The sequence below is a fragment of the Mustelus asterias genome, chromosome 20, assembly GCF_964213995.1.
Source record: "Mustelus asterias chromosome 20, sMusAst1.hap1.1, whole genome shotgun sequence".
In the NCBI taxonomy this organism is placed as follows: Eukaryota; Metazoa; Chordata; class Chondrichthyes; order Carcharhiniformes; family Triakidae; genus Mustelus; species Mustelus asterias.
In genome coordinates this window covers 27,522,058-27,538,352 of record NC_135820.1, presented here as the reverse complement: position 1 = coordinate 27,538,352, position 16,295 = coordinate 27,522,058, and the positions used below count along the sequence as shown (strand labels likewise).

Genomic DNA, 16,295 nt, shown 5'->3' with positions numbered 1-16,295 from the left:
GGGTTCGTGGTGGGAGATATAGGAAGGATATCAGAGGTAGGTTCTTTACGCAGAGAGTGGTTGGGGTGTGGAATGGACTGCCTGCAGTGATAGTGGAGTCAGACACTTTAGGAATATTTAAGCGGTTATTGGATAGGCACATGGAGCGCACCAGGATGATAGGGAGTGGGATAGCTTGATCTTGGTTTCAGATAAAGCTCGGCACAACATCGTGGGCCGAAGGGCCTGTTCTGTGCTGTACTGTTCTATGTTCTATCCATTGGTGGTTATTTTCCAACATTCTTTGGACTTTGGAGTAGTTCCTACAGATTGGAGGGTAACTAATGTAAGCCCGCTATTCAAAAAGGGAAGTAAGAGAAAACAGGGAACCATAGATGAGTGAGCCTAATGTTGGTACTGGGGAAGTTGCTAGAATCCATTATCAAGGATTTCAGAACTCTGCATTTGGAAGGCACTGGTATAATCAAAGTCAGCATGGATTTACAAAAGGAAAATCATGCTTGACGAATCTATTGGACTTTTTTGAGGATGTAACTAATAGAGTTGACTGAGGAGAACCAGTGGATGTGGTTTATTTAGACTTTCAAAAGGCTTTCGACAAGGTCTCACATAACAGATTACTATGTAAATTTAAAGCACGTAATGTCTTGAGATGGATAGAAAGCTGGTTAGCAGATAGGAAGCAAAGATTTGGCATAAATGGGTCTTTTTCTGATTGGCAGTCAGTGACTAGTGGGGTTCTGCTGGGATCTGTGCTCGGACCCCAACTGTTCACATTATATATTAATGATTTGGAAGAGACAAATTTGCAGATTTGCAAATTTGCAGATGATACAAAGTTGGGTGGAAAGGTGAGCTGTGAGGAGGATGCAGAGATGCTTCAGTGTGATTTGGACAGGTTGAGTGTGTGTGGGCAGATGCATGGCAGATGCAATATAATGTCGATAAATGTTTATCCACTTTGGTAGCAATAATAGGAACACATTATTACTTGAATGGGTGTAAATTGAAAGAGGTGGATACTCAGTGAGACCTTGGTGTCCTTGTGCATCAGTCGCTGAAAGTAAGCACACAGTTACAGCAGGCAGTAAAGAAGACAAATGGTATGTTGGCCTTTATAACCAGAGGATTTGAGTATAGGGATAGGGAAGTTTTGCTGCAGTTGTATAGGGCGTTGGTAAGGGCACACCTGCAGTATTGTGTGCAGTTTTGTTGTCCTTATCTGAGGAAAGCTGTCTTTGCTATAAAGTGAGTATAGAGAAGGTTTACCAGGCTGATTCCTGGGATGGCAGGTCTGTCATATGAGGAGAGACTGAGTCAGTTGGGATTATATTCATTGGAACTTAGAAGAGTGAGTGGTGATGCTATAGAAACTTATAAAATTCTAACAGGGTTGGGCAGGGTAGATTCAGAAAGAATGTTCCCAATGCTGGAGAAGTTCAGAACTAGGGGTATAGTTTGAGGATAAGCCTTTTAGAACTGAGGTGAGGAGAAATTTCTTCACGCAGGGAGGTGATGAATATGTGGAATTCACTACTACAGAAAGTAGTTGAGGCCAAAACGTTGCTTGATTTCAAGAAGAAATTAGATATAGCTCTTGGGGCTAAAGGGATCGAGAGATATGGGGGAAAGGGGGATGAGCCATGATCAAAATGAATGGCGGAAAAGGCTCAAAGTGCCGAATGGCTTACTCCTACTTTTTTTTAAAGTTTATTAGTCACATTAACACTACAATGAAGTTACTGTCAAATTCCCCTAGTCACCACAATCCGGCGCCTGTTTGGGTCAATGCACCTAACCAGCACAACTTTCAAAATGTGGGAGGAAACCAGAGCACACGGAGAAAACCCAAGCAGACACGGGGAGAATGCAAACTCCACGCAGTGACCCAAGCCAAGCATCAAACCCAGGTTCCTGGCGCTGTGAAGCCGCAGTGCTAACCACTGTGCTACCATGCCGCCCACAAATGCATTACTGACGAGGATGGGATTCGAACCCATGCATGCAAAGCACAACGGATTAGCAGTCCATTGCCTTAACCACTGGGCCACCTCGTCATACATCTAGTTTCTATGTGGTAACCTTGGCCTGTTCAAATTCCATCAGGCCTTGCTTGCAGAAGCTATTTAGCTGTGTTAATTTAGTGTGTCCAGTTTTATGTTGGGCCTAGTTGCTTAGGACATCCATCATACATTTTTTTCTGTTTCATCTTACTATCCAAATCTTTCATCATCCAAGGTGCTCTGGCTTTGCTTTCACTGCCACTCTCCCTTATGTGAATGTACCTCAACCATACCCAAAACATCTGTTCTTTAAAGGCATCCTTTGTTCCATGACAGTTATGTCAACCAATCTTTCATTCCAGTTTATCTGGGATAGGTCCATTCTCACTAAACTAGAATTGGTCCTCCTCCGATTAACTATTTTTACTCAAGATAATTCCTTGTCCTTTTCCGTAACTAATCTAAATCTTACAATTCTGTGATCTCTGTTCCTTTATAATTTTCCCATTTACACTTGATGCTCTTGACCCACCTCATATGCAACCTCCTCCACGATTATCTTCAACACCGATGCCCTGCAAAGCTGTGTCCTCGGCCCCTTATTATACTCCTTATACACTTAGGACTGTGTGGCCAAATTCCACTCCAGCTCCATTTTCAAGTTTGCTGATGACACCACTGTACTGGGTTGGATCTCAAACAATGATGAGATGGAGTACGGGAAAGAGATAAAGAATCTGGTGAAATGGTGCGATGACAATAATTTCTCCCTCAATGTCAGTAAAACAAAGGAGACAGTCATCGACTGCAGGAAGCATATTGGAGGACATGCCCCTGACTACATCAATTGAGATGAAGTGGAAATGGTCATGAGCTTAAAGCTCCTAGGTGTCCAGTTCACCTGTCCTAGACCCTCCACGCCAACTCTATAGTTAAGAAAGCCGAACAACACCTCTTACTTTGTCAGGAGGCTAAGGAAATTCAGCATGTCTGCTTAGACTCTCACCAATTTTTACAGATGCAATATAGAAAGCATCCTTTCCAGATGTATCATAGTAGGATCTATACCAAGCTGTGACCAAGATCACAAGAAACTACAAAGGGTTGTGAACGTAGCCCAGTCCATCACGCAAACCAGCCTCCCATCCATTGACTCCGTCTCCACTTCCCACTGCCTCAGTAAAGCACTCAGCATAATCAAGAACCCCATGCACCCCAGGCATACTCTCTTCCAACTTCTTCCATCAGGAAAAAGATTAAAATGTCTGAGGTCACGTACCAACGTGGGGGTGGGGCCTGGGTGGGATTGTGGTCGGTGCAGACTCGATGGGCCGAATGGCCTCCTTCTGCACTGTAGGGTTTCTATGATTCTATGAACCGACTCAAAAAAAACTCCTTCCCTGCTGCCACCAGACTTTTGAAAGGACCCGCCTTATATTAAGTTGATTTTTCTCTACACCATAGCTGCGACTGTAACACTATATTCCGCACCCTCTCTTTCCTTCTCCCCTATGTACTCTCTGAACGGTATGTTTTGTCTGTATAGCGTGCAAGAAACAATACTTTTTACTGTATACCAATACTCGTTGTCAATAATAAATCAAAATCAAATCAATCCCCAGTACCAGCAACACCTCCTTTCTTTGGTCAGCAAAATGCTAATCAAGAAACTTTTCTTGATAAACAGTTCAGAAACTTTCAGCCCTTTACACTATTTCTATCCCAGTCTATACTAGGATAAAGTCCCCCAATATCACTCCTCTATGTAATTTCCTTACAAATTTGCTCTATACTTACCCATTTGTTGATGGCCTGCAGAAAACACCCCCTAGTATAATGGCACCTGTATTGTTTCTTAACTCTTAACCACACAAAAGCTGTCCTTGATCCATCCAGGACATCTTCTTTCCAGCACTGTAATATTTTTCTGAATCAGCGCGGCCATCCCTCCTCCTTTCCTATCCTAAACACTCTGGATCAATCAGATTCCCATGTGCCTGCAGCTCACCAACATTATTTACCATGTTTTGTACATTTGCAAGCAAATACTGTCAACTTAATTTAGACTCTATAACATTATCTCTTTGTCTGACTTCGCACAACTCTTACTATTCCTTCTTATGGTTTCATCTGTCTCTTCCAGTTCTTGTGTGAAAATGGTTTCTTCTTTCCAATGCAACATCTCAGTTACCTTTCCCTGTTCAAGTTAGTTTAAACTCTCCCCAAAAGCACAAGCAAACTGCCCCACGAGGACAGACCAAATGGCACATGAATGTGTGAACAGAGAAATGGTGCAGGAGGGAGGTCCTTAGATTCCTGGGGCATTGGGACCATATTTGGAGGTTGTTGACAAATACAAGTCAAACAAATTGCACCTCAACAGAGCCCTAGTTCATTATTACTACCACTTATTCTTCCCTGTTACTGCCTCCAGATACCTGTGAGTATCCTCTGTTGAGCATTCCCCCATCCATTTGATATTCTAAGGAAATTGCTTCTCTGGATATTCCACATTCCCACTGAATTGCTGGATTAACAGCTGCAAATTTGTGGAACCATTGTAACTTGGCCTTGTTAAGAATGCATGTTTGATTTTTTTTACATTGTTACCTTCACGGTTCCATTCATGAAAATATTGAAAAATAAACGGATAATTTTCAAGAACACTCATTTATTTCATACAGAATTTTTGGTTTATTCATCAGGCAATTCACAGATGACTACTGAGTTGAGTGTTCATCATTATTGGGTGGACATGTTTATACAGGGGCTCAATATTCACATACAGAGTAATATACTGATCTCTGATTTCTTTCCGGTGCAGTCTGGTAACCTCCAGCCTCAATTGTTGCAGAGTTTTTGAGGAACTGATGTTCTTCTCCTTTGCCCCTAAGTAATCTGGATCCTCTGGATAAAGTTCATCCCCAGGATACAGATATGCAAGGCCATCAGAGGCAACGAGACAAATTGGAAACCAACACTCACAACCTTCCAGTGCACGGTCTTGACTGAACTGTTGCAGATCTTGAAGACAGAGGAATCGGCAGAGTCTGCCCAGCTCATACCACTGGGGAGGAGGGATAAAGAATTTCCCTGAACTGTAGCCCTGAATAAAATCAGAAGGGAACATCCAGTTGTACAGCACAGTTTCATAACCATCCTGCAGTGTAAAAGGAATCTCTTGCAAACAACAGATGAAGAACACAGTATCAAATCTCTTTCCCCCCAAGTGAGTGGGGGTTAGCCAATTACTCCACTCCTTCAATGCCCAAATATTTGGTATACAGTTGAGCTCTCTGCACAGTTTTATAAAATTTGCTGCATCTTTTTGTACAAGTAGCCTCCAATTAGCTAGTTCCTTTTGATCGTATTGTGTAAGTTTTATGGTCCCCTGCCTTTTCAAACATTTATCAGGGTCATTTGGCTTCACAAGCAGAATCCCTGATTCTTCAAATGTTTCCCTAATGGCACAAAGACGGAAAGCAACCTCCCCAGGGACTTCAGATCCCAACTTTCTCCTATCCATTGCAAAGATTGGAGGTCTCTTGGCAGTTTCCCTGACCGTACCTAGTTTAAAGTTGGGTGGCTCGCAAAATGGCTGAAACATCTGGATCCACTCATTGGAAAAATCAGACGGGTTGATAGTTCCACCCGGGAACACCTGAGCGTGAGGCATGAAGCTGCTTTTTGCACTCCGCTGTAACATAAGTACAGTATAATCGAACACAACCGTCTCCAACCATGAATGAGTCAAATTTCTCTCTTGTTTCGACACCGGAAGTGGAGGTCGACAGGTCTGTGTACTGGTGGCATTTTTATTCACAAAGTGATTTCGGACACCTGAAGCCAAGATCACAGTAGCTGCTTCCTTCCAATATTTTAAGTCCCGATTCATCTTTGCTGCAAGAAAGGATAACCAATCATTAGTTGTTGCCGGAATAGTAGAGCTGTACAGCTGATCAGCAACATCACCCCTTCCCTCTGCTGGGACCAGCAATCCTGCCACTGGGACCAGCAACCCGCCACTGGGACCGGCAACCCCGCCACTGGGACCGGCAACCCCACCACTGGGACCGGCATTCCCGCCGCCGCCCCCCCGCACCCCCCCCCACCGCTGGGACTGGCATCCCCGCCGCCGCCCCTCCCCTGCTGGGACCGGCAACCCTGCCGCCGCCCCCCCTGCTGGGACCGGCAATCCCGCCACCCCCCCTGCTGGGACCAGCAACCCCGCCACTGGGACCGGCATCCCCACCACCGTCCCCCCCTCGCCGCCGTCGCCCCCCCATGCTGGGACCGGCAACCCCGCCGCCGCCCACCCTGCTGGGACCGGCAATGCCGCCGCCGTCCACCCTGCTGGGACCGGCAACCCCGCCATTGGGACCGGCATCTCTGCCGCTGCTCCCCCCCCCCCCCCCCCCTTGCTGGGACCAGCAGCCCCGCCGCTGCCCCCACTGATGGGACCGGCAGCCCGCCGCCGCCCCCCCTGCTGGGACCGGCAACCCCGCCGCTGCCCCAACCCCCCCCCTTGCTGGGACCGGCAACCCCGCCGCCATCCCCCACATGTCATCGTTGAAGACGAACATCTCGCCAAGGCCATCTCCACACTCCCACTTCTTGCCTTCAAACAACCGCACAACCTCAAATAGACCATTGTCCGCAGCAAACTACCCAGCCTTCCGGAGAACAGTGACCACGACACCACATAACCCTGCGACAGCAACCTCTGCAAGACGTGCCGGATCATCGACACAGATGCCATCATCTCACGTGAGAACACCATCCATCAGTAACATGGTACATACACTTGTGACTCGGCCAGTGTTGTCTACCTGATATGCTGCAGGAAAGGATGTCCCAAGGCATGGTACATTGGGGAGACCATGCAGACACTATGACAACGGATGAATGAACACCACTTGACAATCACCAGGCAGGAGTGTTCCCTTCCAGTCGGGGAACACTACAGCAGTCACGGGCATTCAGCCTCTGAACTTCGGGTAAGCGTTCTCCAAGGCAGCCTTCACGACACATGACAACGCAGAATCGCAGAGCAGAAACTGATAACCAAGTTCCGCACACATGAGGACGGCCTCAACTGGGATCTTGGGTTCATGTCACACTATCTGTAACCCCACGACTTGCCTGGGCTTGCAAAATCTCACTAACTGTCCTGGCTGGAGACAATACACTCCTCTTTAACTTGTGCTTAACCCTCTCTCCACTCACATTGTCTGTATCTTTAAGACTTGATTACCTGTAAAGACTCACATTCCAACCATTATCTTGTAAATTGAGTTTGTGTCTGTAAATGCCCTGTTTGTGAACACAAATCCTTACTCACCTGACGAAGGAGCGAGACTCCGAAAGCTTGTGCTGCCAAATAAACCTGTTGGACTTTAACCTTTGTGAGACTTCTTATTGTGCCAACCCCTTTAGCACATCTCAATCTCATCATCCGCCAAAACTACAACCATCTCCCCACTTCTTTTCAACCCATTCAACCTCCCTCCTCAAATTGCCCTCATCTCAACTCCACAACACAGTCCTCAATCCTGTCATTCCTCAAACCTACAACCATCTCCGCACCGCTCCTCAAGCCACTCACCCCCTCAATCCCCTCACCTCTCGAGCATCTCCCCCTTTTTCCTCCACCTTTTCAACCCCCATCTCTCCTCAACAGACCTACAACCTCATCACCACTCTCCCGTTTTCGCCTGCCAGCCAGGTTAGAGTATTTTTTTAAATGCAACTGAAAGGTGATCTGATTAGCCGGGGGTCTCAGGGTTTACACGCACCATACCCACCCTGTTGTAATGTTGCAAAATGTTATGGGAAGCCGGGGAGCTGACACTGAATCTAACTCCTTGCCCTCGCGTTTTCCAAACAGAGTTTGTTGCCGAGGCGGCTTCGATCTGTCAATTCTGATAAGTTTCTTAAACCGGCATGTCCGTCAAAAGCTGGTAATTTCCGTTCACAAGCCGTGTGTCACGACCAGGTAAATATTGATGCGAGCGAAACAGAGCTCCATATTTCAGAACGAACGGAGAGACAGACAGAACACAAGGGAGAAAAAATTTTATGTGCTCAACCAGTAACAAGGACAAGAACAACCCCTCTCTGAGCAGGCTTATTACACACTCCCAGATATTACTCCATCTATGGGTCAGGGTGACTGAATATTGAACAGGACCATAATGGAATTTCTTATTTTAGGGATTACCTGCAATGTACATATCAAAATGGGATTCTTCCTCTTTCACTTTCCATTTTGTCTCTATAAAGATCAATTCAAACAGAACAATTTCCATCCATCCAGCGCTCTTAATGTAGAAAAACAGAGGCATTGATGTAAGGAAAACCAGGCACCATGCCATATCTGGGCATATGAACAAAGGTGGGTTTCAAGAAGAATCTTTAAGGAAGCTATAGTTCAAGTACTTTAGAGGGGTCAGTTTTTGTCCAGTGTGTGCAGGAAGGCTTCCTGACACAGTATGTAGATAGACCAACAAGAGGCGAGGCCACATCGGATTTGGTACTGGGTAAATGAACCAGGCCAGGTGTTAAATTTGGAGGTAGGTGAGCACTTTGGTGACAGTGACCACAATTCGATTACGTTTACCTTAGCAATGGAAAGGGATAGGTATATACCAAAGGGCAAGAGTTATAGCTGGGGGAAAGGAAATTATGATGCGATTAGGCGAGATTTAGCTGGCATAGGTTGGGGAAGGAAATTGCAGGGGATGGGCACAATTGTAATGTGGAACTTGTTCAAGGAACAGCACGCGTCCTTGATAAATATGTACCTGTCAGGCAGGGAGGAAGCAGAAGTGTGAGGGAACCGTGGTTTACTAAGGAGGTTGAATCTCTTGTGAAGAGGAAGAAGGAGACTTATGTTAAGATGAGACGTGAAGGCTCAGTTAGGGCACTTGAGAGTTACAAGTTAGCCAGGAAGGACCTAAAGAAAGAGTTAAGAAGAGCCAGGAGGGGACATGAGAAGTCTTTGGCAGGTAGGATCAAGGAAAACCCTAAAGCTTTCTATAGGTATGTCAGGAGTAAAAGAATGACGACACGAAAATGGCTGGACTTGCAGATAGTGAGGAACATTGTCAGAGGCTACAGAAGGATATAGATAGGCTGGAAATTTGGGCAAAGAAATGGCAGATGGAGTTCAATCCAGATAAATGCAAAGTGATGCATTTTGGTAGAACTAACGCACGGGGGAGCTATACGATAAATGGCAGAACAATAAAGGGTGTAGATACGCAGAGGGACTTGGGTGTGCAAGTCCACAGATCCTTGAAGGTGACGTCACAGGTGGAGAAGGTAGTGAATAAGGCATTTGGCATGCTTGCCTTTATTGGACGGGGCATAGAGTATAAAAGTTGGGGTCATGTTGCAGTTGTATAGAACGTTGGTTCGGCCGCATTTGGAATACTGCGCCCAGTTCTGGTCGCCACACTACCGGAAGGACGTGGAGGCTTTAGAGAGAGTGCAGAGGAGGTTTTCCAGGATGTTGCCTAGTATGGAAGGGCTTAGTTATGAGGAGAGATTGGGTAAACTGGGGTTGTTCTCACTGGAAAGACGGAGGTTAGCAATTCTGGAAAGGGTAAAAATAGATAAGTCCCCTGGGCCGGATGGGATTTATCCTAAGATTCTCTGGGAGGCTAGAGAGGAGATTGCAGAGCCTTTGGCTTTGATCTTTGTGTCGCCATTGTCTACAGGAACAGTGCCAGAAGACTGGAGGATAGCAAATGTTGTCCCCTTGTTCAAGAAGGGGAGTAGGGACAACCCTGGTAATTATAGACCGGTGAACCTTACTTCTGTTGTGAGCAAAGTTTTGGAAAGGATTATAAGAGATAGGATTTATAATCACCTGGAAAGGAATAATTTGATTAGGGATAGTCAGCACGGTTTTGTGAAGGGTAGGTCGTGCCTCACAAACCTTATTGAGTTCTTTGAGAAGGTGACCAAAGAGGTGGATGAGGGTAAAGCGGTTGATGTGGTGTATATGGATTTCAGCAAAGCGTTCGATAAGGTTCCCCATGGTAAGCTTTTACAGAAAATACGGACACATGGGATTGAGGGTGATTTAGTGGTATGGATCAGGAATTGGCTAGCTGTAAGAAAACAGAGGGTGGTGGTTGATGGGAAATATTCATCCTGGAGTTCAGTTACTAGTGGTGTATACTGCAAGGATCTGTTTTGGGGCCACTGCTATTTGTCATTTTTATTAATGACCTGGATGAGGGTGTAGAAGGATGGATTAGTAAATTTGCGGAAGACACTAACGTCGGTGGAGTTGTAGACAGTGCGGAGGGAAGTGGCAGGTTACAGAGGGACATAGATAAGCTGCAGAGCTGGGCTGAGAGGCGGCAATTGGAGTTTAATGCAGAATAGTGTGAGGTGATTCACTTTGGAAGGAGTAACAGGAATACAGAGTACTGGGCTACTGGTAAGATACTTGGTAGTGTGGATGAACAGAGGGATCTGGGTGTCCATGCGCATAGATCCCTGAAAGTTGGCACCCAGGTTGATAGGGTTGTTAAGAAGGCGTACGGTGTGTTAGCTTTTATTGGTAGAGGGATTGAGTTTCGGAGCCAGGAGGTCATGCTGCAACTGTACAAAACTCTGGTGCGGCCGCACTTGGAGTATTGCGTACAGTTCTGGTCGCCATATTGTAGGAAGGATGTGGAAGTGTTGGAAAGGGTGCAGAGGAGATTTACTAGGATGTTGCCTGGTATGGTGGGAAAATCGTATGAGGAAAGGCTGAGGGACTTGAGGCTGTTTTCGTTAGAGAGAAGAAGGTTAAGAGGTGACTTAATAGAGGCATACAAGATGATCAGAGGATTAGATAGGGTGGATAGTGAGAGCCTTTTTCCTTGGATGGTGATGGCTAACACGAGGGGACATAGCTTTAAATTGAGGGATGAGAGATATAGGACAGATGTTGGTAGTAGGTTCTTTACTCAGAGAGTAGTAAGAGCGTGGAATGCCCTGCCTGCAGCAGTAGTGGACTCGTCAACATTAAGAGCATGCAGATGGTTATTGGATAAGCTTATGGATGATATTGGAATAGTGTAGATTAGAGGGGCTTTAGATTGGTTTCACTGGTTGGTGCAACATCGAGGGCCGAAGTGCCTGTACTGCGCTGTAATGTTCTATGTCCTAAGGGGGCAGCAGTGGTGGGGAAACAGAGGGGTGTGGTTGTCAAAGTGTGAACAGCTGAAAGCACAGTAGGCTGGGCATATACAAAAAGCCGGAAATCAGAGGGACAAATGTGGAGGTCTTGTGAGCCAGAGCAGTAGCCATTGAGGAATTCAAACACATGGGTGAGAATTTTAAATTTGAGTTGTTAGGGAATGGGCAGTTACAGCACCTAAGCAAGAATAATAAAACACTGGTTTGAGGACAGATACCGCTGGGAGAGTTTTGTTGATGAGTTGAAGGTTACAGAAGGTGGAGCATAGGAGGAGAGCTAGCAGGGGTGGGTGGCAGTGGTTAGCACTGCTGCCTCACAACATCAGGACCCAGGTTTGATTCCAGCCTTGGTGACTGTTCTCCCGATGTCTGCGTGGATTTCCTCCGGTTTCTTCCCACAGTTCAAAGATTTTAGCCATGGTAAATGTGCGGGGTTACAGGAATAGGCCTGAGTGGGATGCTCTTTCAGTGACTCCCTGGATGGCCTCTTTCTGCACTGTAGGGATTCTATGAAAAAGAGGACATTGGAGCAATCGAGTTGGTCATGCACAGATGATGATGGTTTGAGGAGAAGATGTCAGGTGATGTTACAAAGGCTTCACAGTATGACATCATGGAATTAATAAACCAACAATAATTTCAGTGAGAGATCCTGCAACAAGGAGTGATCAGAATATGGTAGAAATTCTAATTGAGTTTGAAAGTAACATACTGAAGTTCAAAACTGCAGTCTTAAACTCAAAACCAATTATATGCATATGAAGAATGAGTTGGCCAAAGTAGATTAGATTTGAAAGAAAATTAGATGAAGATATATGCTGCTAGATAAGCAAGGGCAAACATTTAAATAAACATCTCATCGTTCTCAAAAATTTTACATTCCATTAGGAAATAAAATCTCCACAGGAAAAATGTTCCAACCATGGCTAACTGAAAAGGCTAACAATAACATTAGATTAAAACGGGTTTAAAATGTCACCAAATGTCACCTTCTTTGAGCCAGGTCTAAGTGTGTTAAATAATCCTGGATATAAGGTGTTCAGGAAAGATAGGAATGGAAGAAACAGTGAAATAATGGTTTTGATTACAGAGAGCATGGCATTGAGGATATCCAGGTGGGTCAAGGACAGAATCTATTTCACGAGAGCTCAGGAACAATAAATGTGCACTTACATCTGGACCATTAACTAATTGGAAAGGAGGTAATGGAACAAAGTTGTAAGAAGGTTACGGACAGGTGCAAGAACTATATAGTGATAGAATTCATGGAAGGTGTTCAGGAAACCTTTCGAGAGCAGAATGTTTCCAGTCCAACAAGAAAAGAGCTACTATTGTCTTTAGTGTTCTTCTGATTGTATTGAAGAACCTCAAAGTGTAACTATGTAGAACACCTGAATATTATTACACTTTCTGTGTTGGCCATTTTGAAACCTTTGTAATGTTCTTTCAGATATTTATGAATAAAGTATATTTTTGCAAAAAATCACAATTGGACCTGGTTCTTGGGAATGAGGTGGACCAATTAGAGCAAATATCAGTGGATAAAGTGATCATTGTATCATAACGTTTAGGTTGGCTTTACAAAAGGACAAAGAACAATATAGGATTAGAATAATTAGCTGGGGGAAAGCCAACTTTAATTGTGCAAGAATGAAACTGGGCCAAATAAAATGGGCTAACTTTGATTTGATTTGATTTGATTTATTATTGTCACATGTATTGAAATACAGTGAAAAGTATTGTTTCTTGTGTGCTATACAGACAAAGCATACCGTTCATAGAGAAGGAAATGAGAGAATGCAGAATGTAGTGTTACAGTCATATCTAGGTTGTAGAGGAAGATCAACTTAATGCAAGGTAGGACCATTCTGATGGCAACAGGGAAGAAGCTGTTCTTGGGTCGGTTAGTAAGTGACCTCAGACTTTTGTAGCTTTTTCCTGACGGAAGAAGGTAGAAGAGAGAATATCCGGGGTGTGTGGGGCCCTTAGTTATGCTGGCTGCTTTGCCGAGGCAGGGGGAAGTGTAGACAGAGTCAATGGATGGAAGGCTGCTTTGCCTGATGGATTGGGCTACATTCATGATCTTTTGTACTTTTTTGCGGTCTTGGGAAGAGCAGGAACAAAGCTGTTATACAACCAGAAAGAATGCTTTCTAGTTGTGCATCTGTAAAAGTTGGTGAGAGACGTAGCTGAGATGCCAAATTTCCTTAGTCTTCTGAGAAAGTAGAGGCATTGGTGGACTCTCTTAACTATAGTGTTGGCATGGGGGGACCAGGATAGGTTGTTGGGTGATCTGGACACCTAAAATCTTGAAGTTCCCGACCATTTCTACTTGTCCCCATTGATGTAGACAAGTGCATGTTCTCCACTATGCTTCCCAAAGTCGATGACAATCTCCTTCATTTTGTTGACATTGAGGGAGAGATTATTGTCGCCGCACCCGTTCACCAGATTCTCTATCTCATTCCTGTAATCTGGCTCGTCATTGTTTGAGATCCAACCCACTACAGTGGTGTCATCAGCAAACTTGAAAATCGAATTGGAGGGGAATTTGGCCACACAGTCATAGGTGTGTAAGGAATATAGTAAGGGGCTGAAGACGCAGCCTTGTGGGGCACCGGTGTTGAGGATGATTGTGGAGGAGGTGCTGTTGCCTATCCTTACTGATTGTGGTCTGTGGGTTAGGAAGTTCAGGATCCAGTCGCAGAGGGAGGAGCCGAGGCTCAGGCCACGGAGTTTGGAAATGAGTTTCGTAGGAATAATGGTGTTGAAGGCTGAGCTGTAGTCAATAAATAGGAGTCTGACATAAGTGTCTTTGTTACCTAGGTGTAACTTCAAAGAAGAGGTAGTTTGGGCATATTCCCAGAAAGGTAGGAAGAGCAGACACATCCAGAGCTCCCTGGATGACAAAAGAGAGAGAAATTAAAAATAAAATATGTGCTTATGACAGATGTCAGGTGGATAGTACAATGGAGGGGCAGGTTGTATGCAGAAGGGTCAGAGGAAAAGTGAAAAGGCAAAATAAGAGAAGCAAAGAGAGAGCATGAAAAGAGACTGGCAGCAAACATAAAAGGGAATCACAAAGTTTTCTACTGGCATATAAATAGTAAAAGGATGGGAAAACGTGGCATGGTGACAATTAGGGTTCAGAAAGGATATTTACACATGGAGGCTGGGGGCATGTCTGAGGTATTAAATGAATACTTTGCATCTGTCTTTGCCAAGGAAGAAGATGGTACCCAGGCCAAGGTGTAAGAGGAGGTAATAAATACAATAGAAGCATTTCAAATTGATAAAGAGGTGATATTAGATAGGCTGTCGATTCTAAATTATTAAAGCACCAGGACCAGATTAGATGCATCCAAGGATACTCAGAGGTGGTACCAAAGGACATCTTTGTTCAAAAAAGGGTGTAGATCAACTGCAGGCCAATCAGTTTAACTTCAATGATGGGGAAACTTCTGGACACAATAATTCAGGACAAAATTAAATAGTCACAAAGACAAATGCAGTTAATTAAGCAAAGCCAGCAAGGAATTATTATGAGAAATCATGTTTACCTAACTTGCTGGACTTGTTCGAAGAGGAAAGAGGTATATATTGTGGTGTACATGGACATCCAAAAATATTTGATATCGTGCACCCAATAGATTTGTGAACGAATTATTACTCATGGGATAAAAGGGACAGTAGCAATACAGATGTGAAATTGACTGAGTGACAGGAAAGAGTGAGTATTGTTTAATGGAAGTTTTTCAACCTGAAGGAAGGTTTTTGTGGAGTCCCTCAGGAATCAGTGTTGGGACCCTTGTTATTCCTGATATACATTAATGACCTAATGGTGATACAGGGGTTAGTACTGCTGCACCATAGCACCACGGACCTGAGTTTGATTTTGGCCTTGGTTGACTATCTATGTGGAGGTTCCATGTTCTCCCTGCGTCTGCGTGGGTTTCCTGCGGGTGCTCCGGTTTTTCCTCCCACAGTCCAAAGATGTGCAGGTTAGGTAGATTGGCCATGCTAAATTGCCCCTTAGTGCCAGGGGGACTAGCTAGGGTAAATGCACGGAGTTATGGGGATGGGACCTGGGTGGCATAGTGGTTGGTGCAGCATCGATGGGCCAAATGGCCTCCGTCTGCACAATTGGACTATGATTCTATGATGTGCAGATAGTACACATTTGTCTGTAATCAGTGAGAAACTCATTGCATTAATAAACCATACAATGGGAACCATGTGTCCTAAAGATCCAGAAAATGAAAGGGTAAATCACTAAGCTGGAGGTGGCTCGAGGGGCCTACTCCTGCTCCTATGTTACTATATTCTTTTGTTCTAGGTTGGCTATTCTCAGCTTTGACAACACAAATGCTCTACAATTGGTCTCAGTATTCCACATCAAGGCAGGGAAAAATGCAGTTGATTGAAGCTTAGCAATTCCTGCTCATGATCAAGTTTACAAGGAAGGACAGGATCCGATTGGTGTAAACTGACGTTCTCTCCTCTTACAGAGTACCAGTGATAACATGAGTAAAAACATTAGTGGAAGGGTTGTGTGAACTTCACATTTGTGATGATACTATGCCTTTAGGAAGTATATTTGTGTCACATTTCTTGTGCAGGATTTTTTTAACAGTCAGTTCTATTTACCCGGTGCCACTTTGTCTGTAACTGGCAGCCCCTGTTGTTACTGCAGCAGCATAATTAATGTTAATTGCTTAAGTGTTTGTTTTAATCTGGACCAATGCAATTCTATTATTTTAGTGTTTTCCCTTGGGGTTTTTCAGAGTAGGGCTTGATTAGGTTGATTGACAGGAAAAATCATGTGGTTGGTTGAGATTAGGTTTGCAGACAAATAAGTTCAGTTGCTGCATGTGATCTTTGGAGAGAAGTGTATTTTTCTCTCTCTAGGTTTGGAGACCGGAATCTGTCAGGAAATACATATCTTTCTCTGGAGGCTGCTATATGAGAGTCAGAAGATATATGTCTGGCTATTAAAAGGCTGGAAACATAGCATCCACATGAGCATATGTGTTTTTGCTAACTAATTCTGAAGAAGGATGTATGTCTGTGGGGATATTGCTTACATTGGAACTA

General features: G+C 44.5%; 1 protein-coding gene and 1 non-coding gene across 6 annotated transcripts in view; both read right to left on the bottom strand.

The window, feature by feature from the left end:
- Positions 1–1,975: 1,975 nt before the first annotated feature.
- On the bottom strand, positions 1,976–2,057 carry trnas-gcu (transfer RNA serine (anticodon GCU)). Its single transcript has one exon. It is a non-coding gene; the product is annotated as a tRNA-Ser (tRNA).
- A 2,597-nt stretch (positions 2,058–4,654) lies between these two features.
- The window catches only part of LOC144508451 (acyl-coenzyme A diphosphatase NUDT19-like), a 33,420-nt gene continuing 21,779 nt past the window's right edge, over positions 4,655–16,295 (bottom strand). The window contains exons 1-2 of one of the 5 annotated variants that reach the window (XM_078236377.1): positions 7,808–8,122; positions 4,655–5,903 (exon numbers count right to left, since the gene is read on the bottom strand). In XM_078236377.1, coding sequence (XP_078092503.1) covers positions 4,714–5,898 — 1,185 coding nt within the window. In that variant the 5' untranslated portion in view covers positions 5,899–5,903; positions 7,808–8,122 and the 3' untranslated portion in view covers positions 4,655–4,713. Of the gene's footprint in view, positions 5,904–6,805; positions 8,123–16,295 lie in introns of those variants that run through there. The other 4 variants (XM_078236376.1, XM_078236375.1, XM_078236378.1 and 1 more) reach the window with 4 other exon arrangements.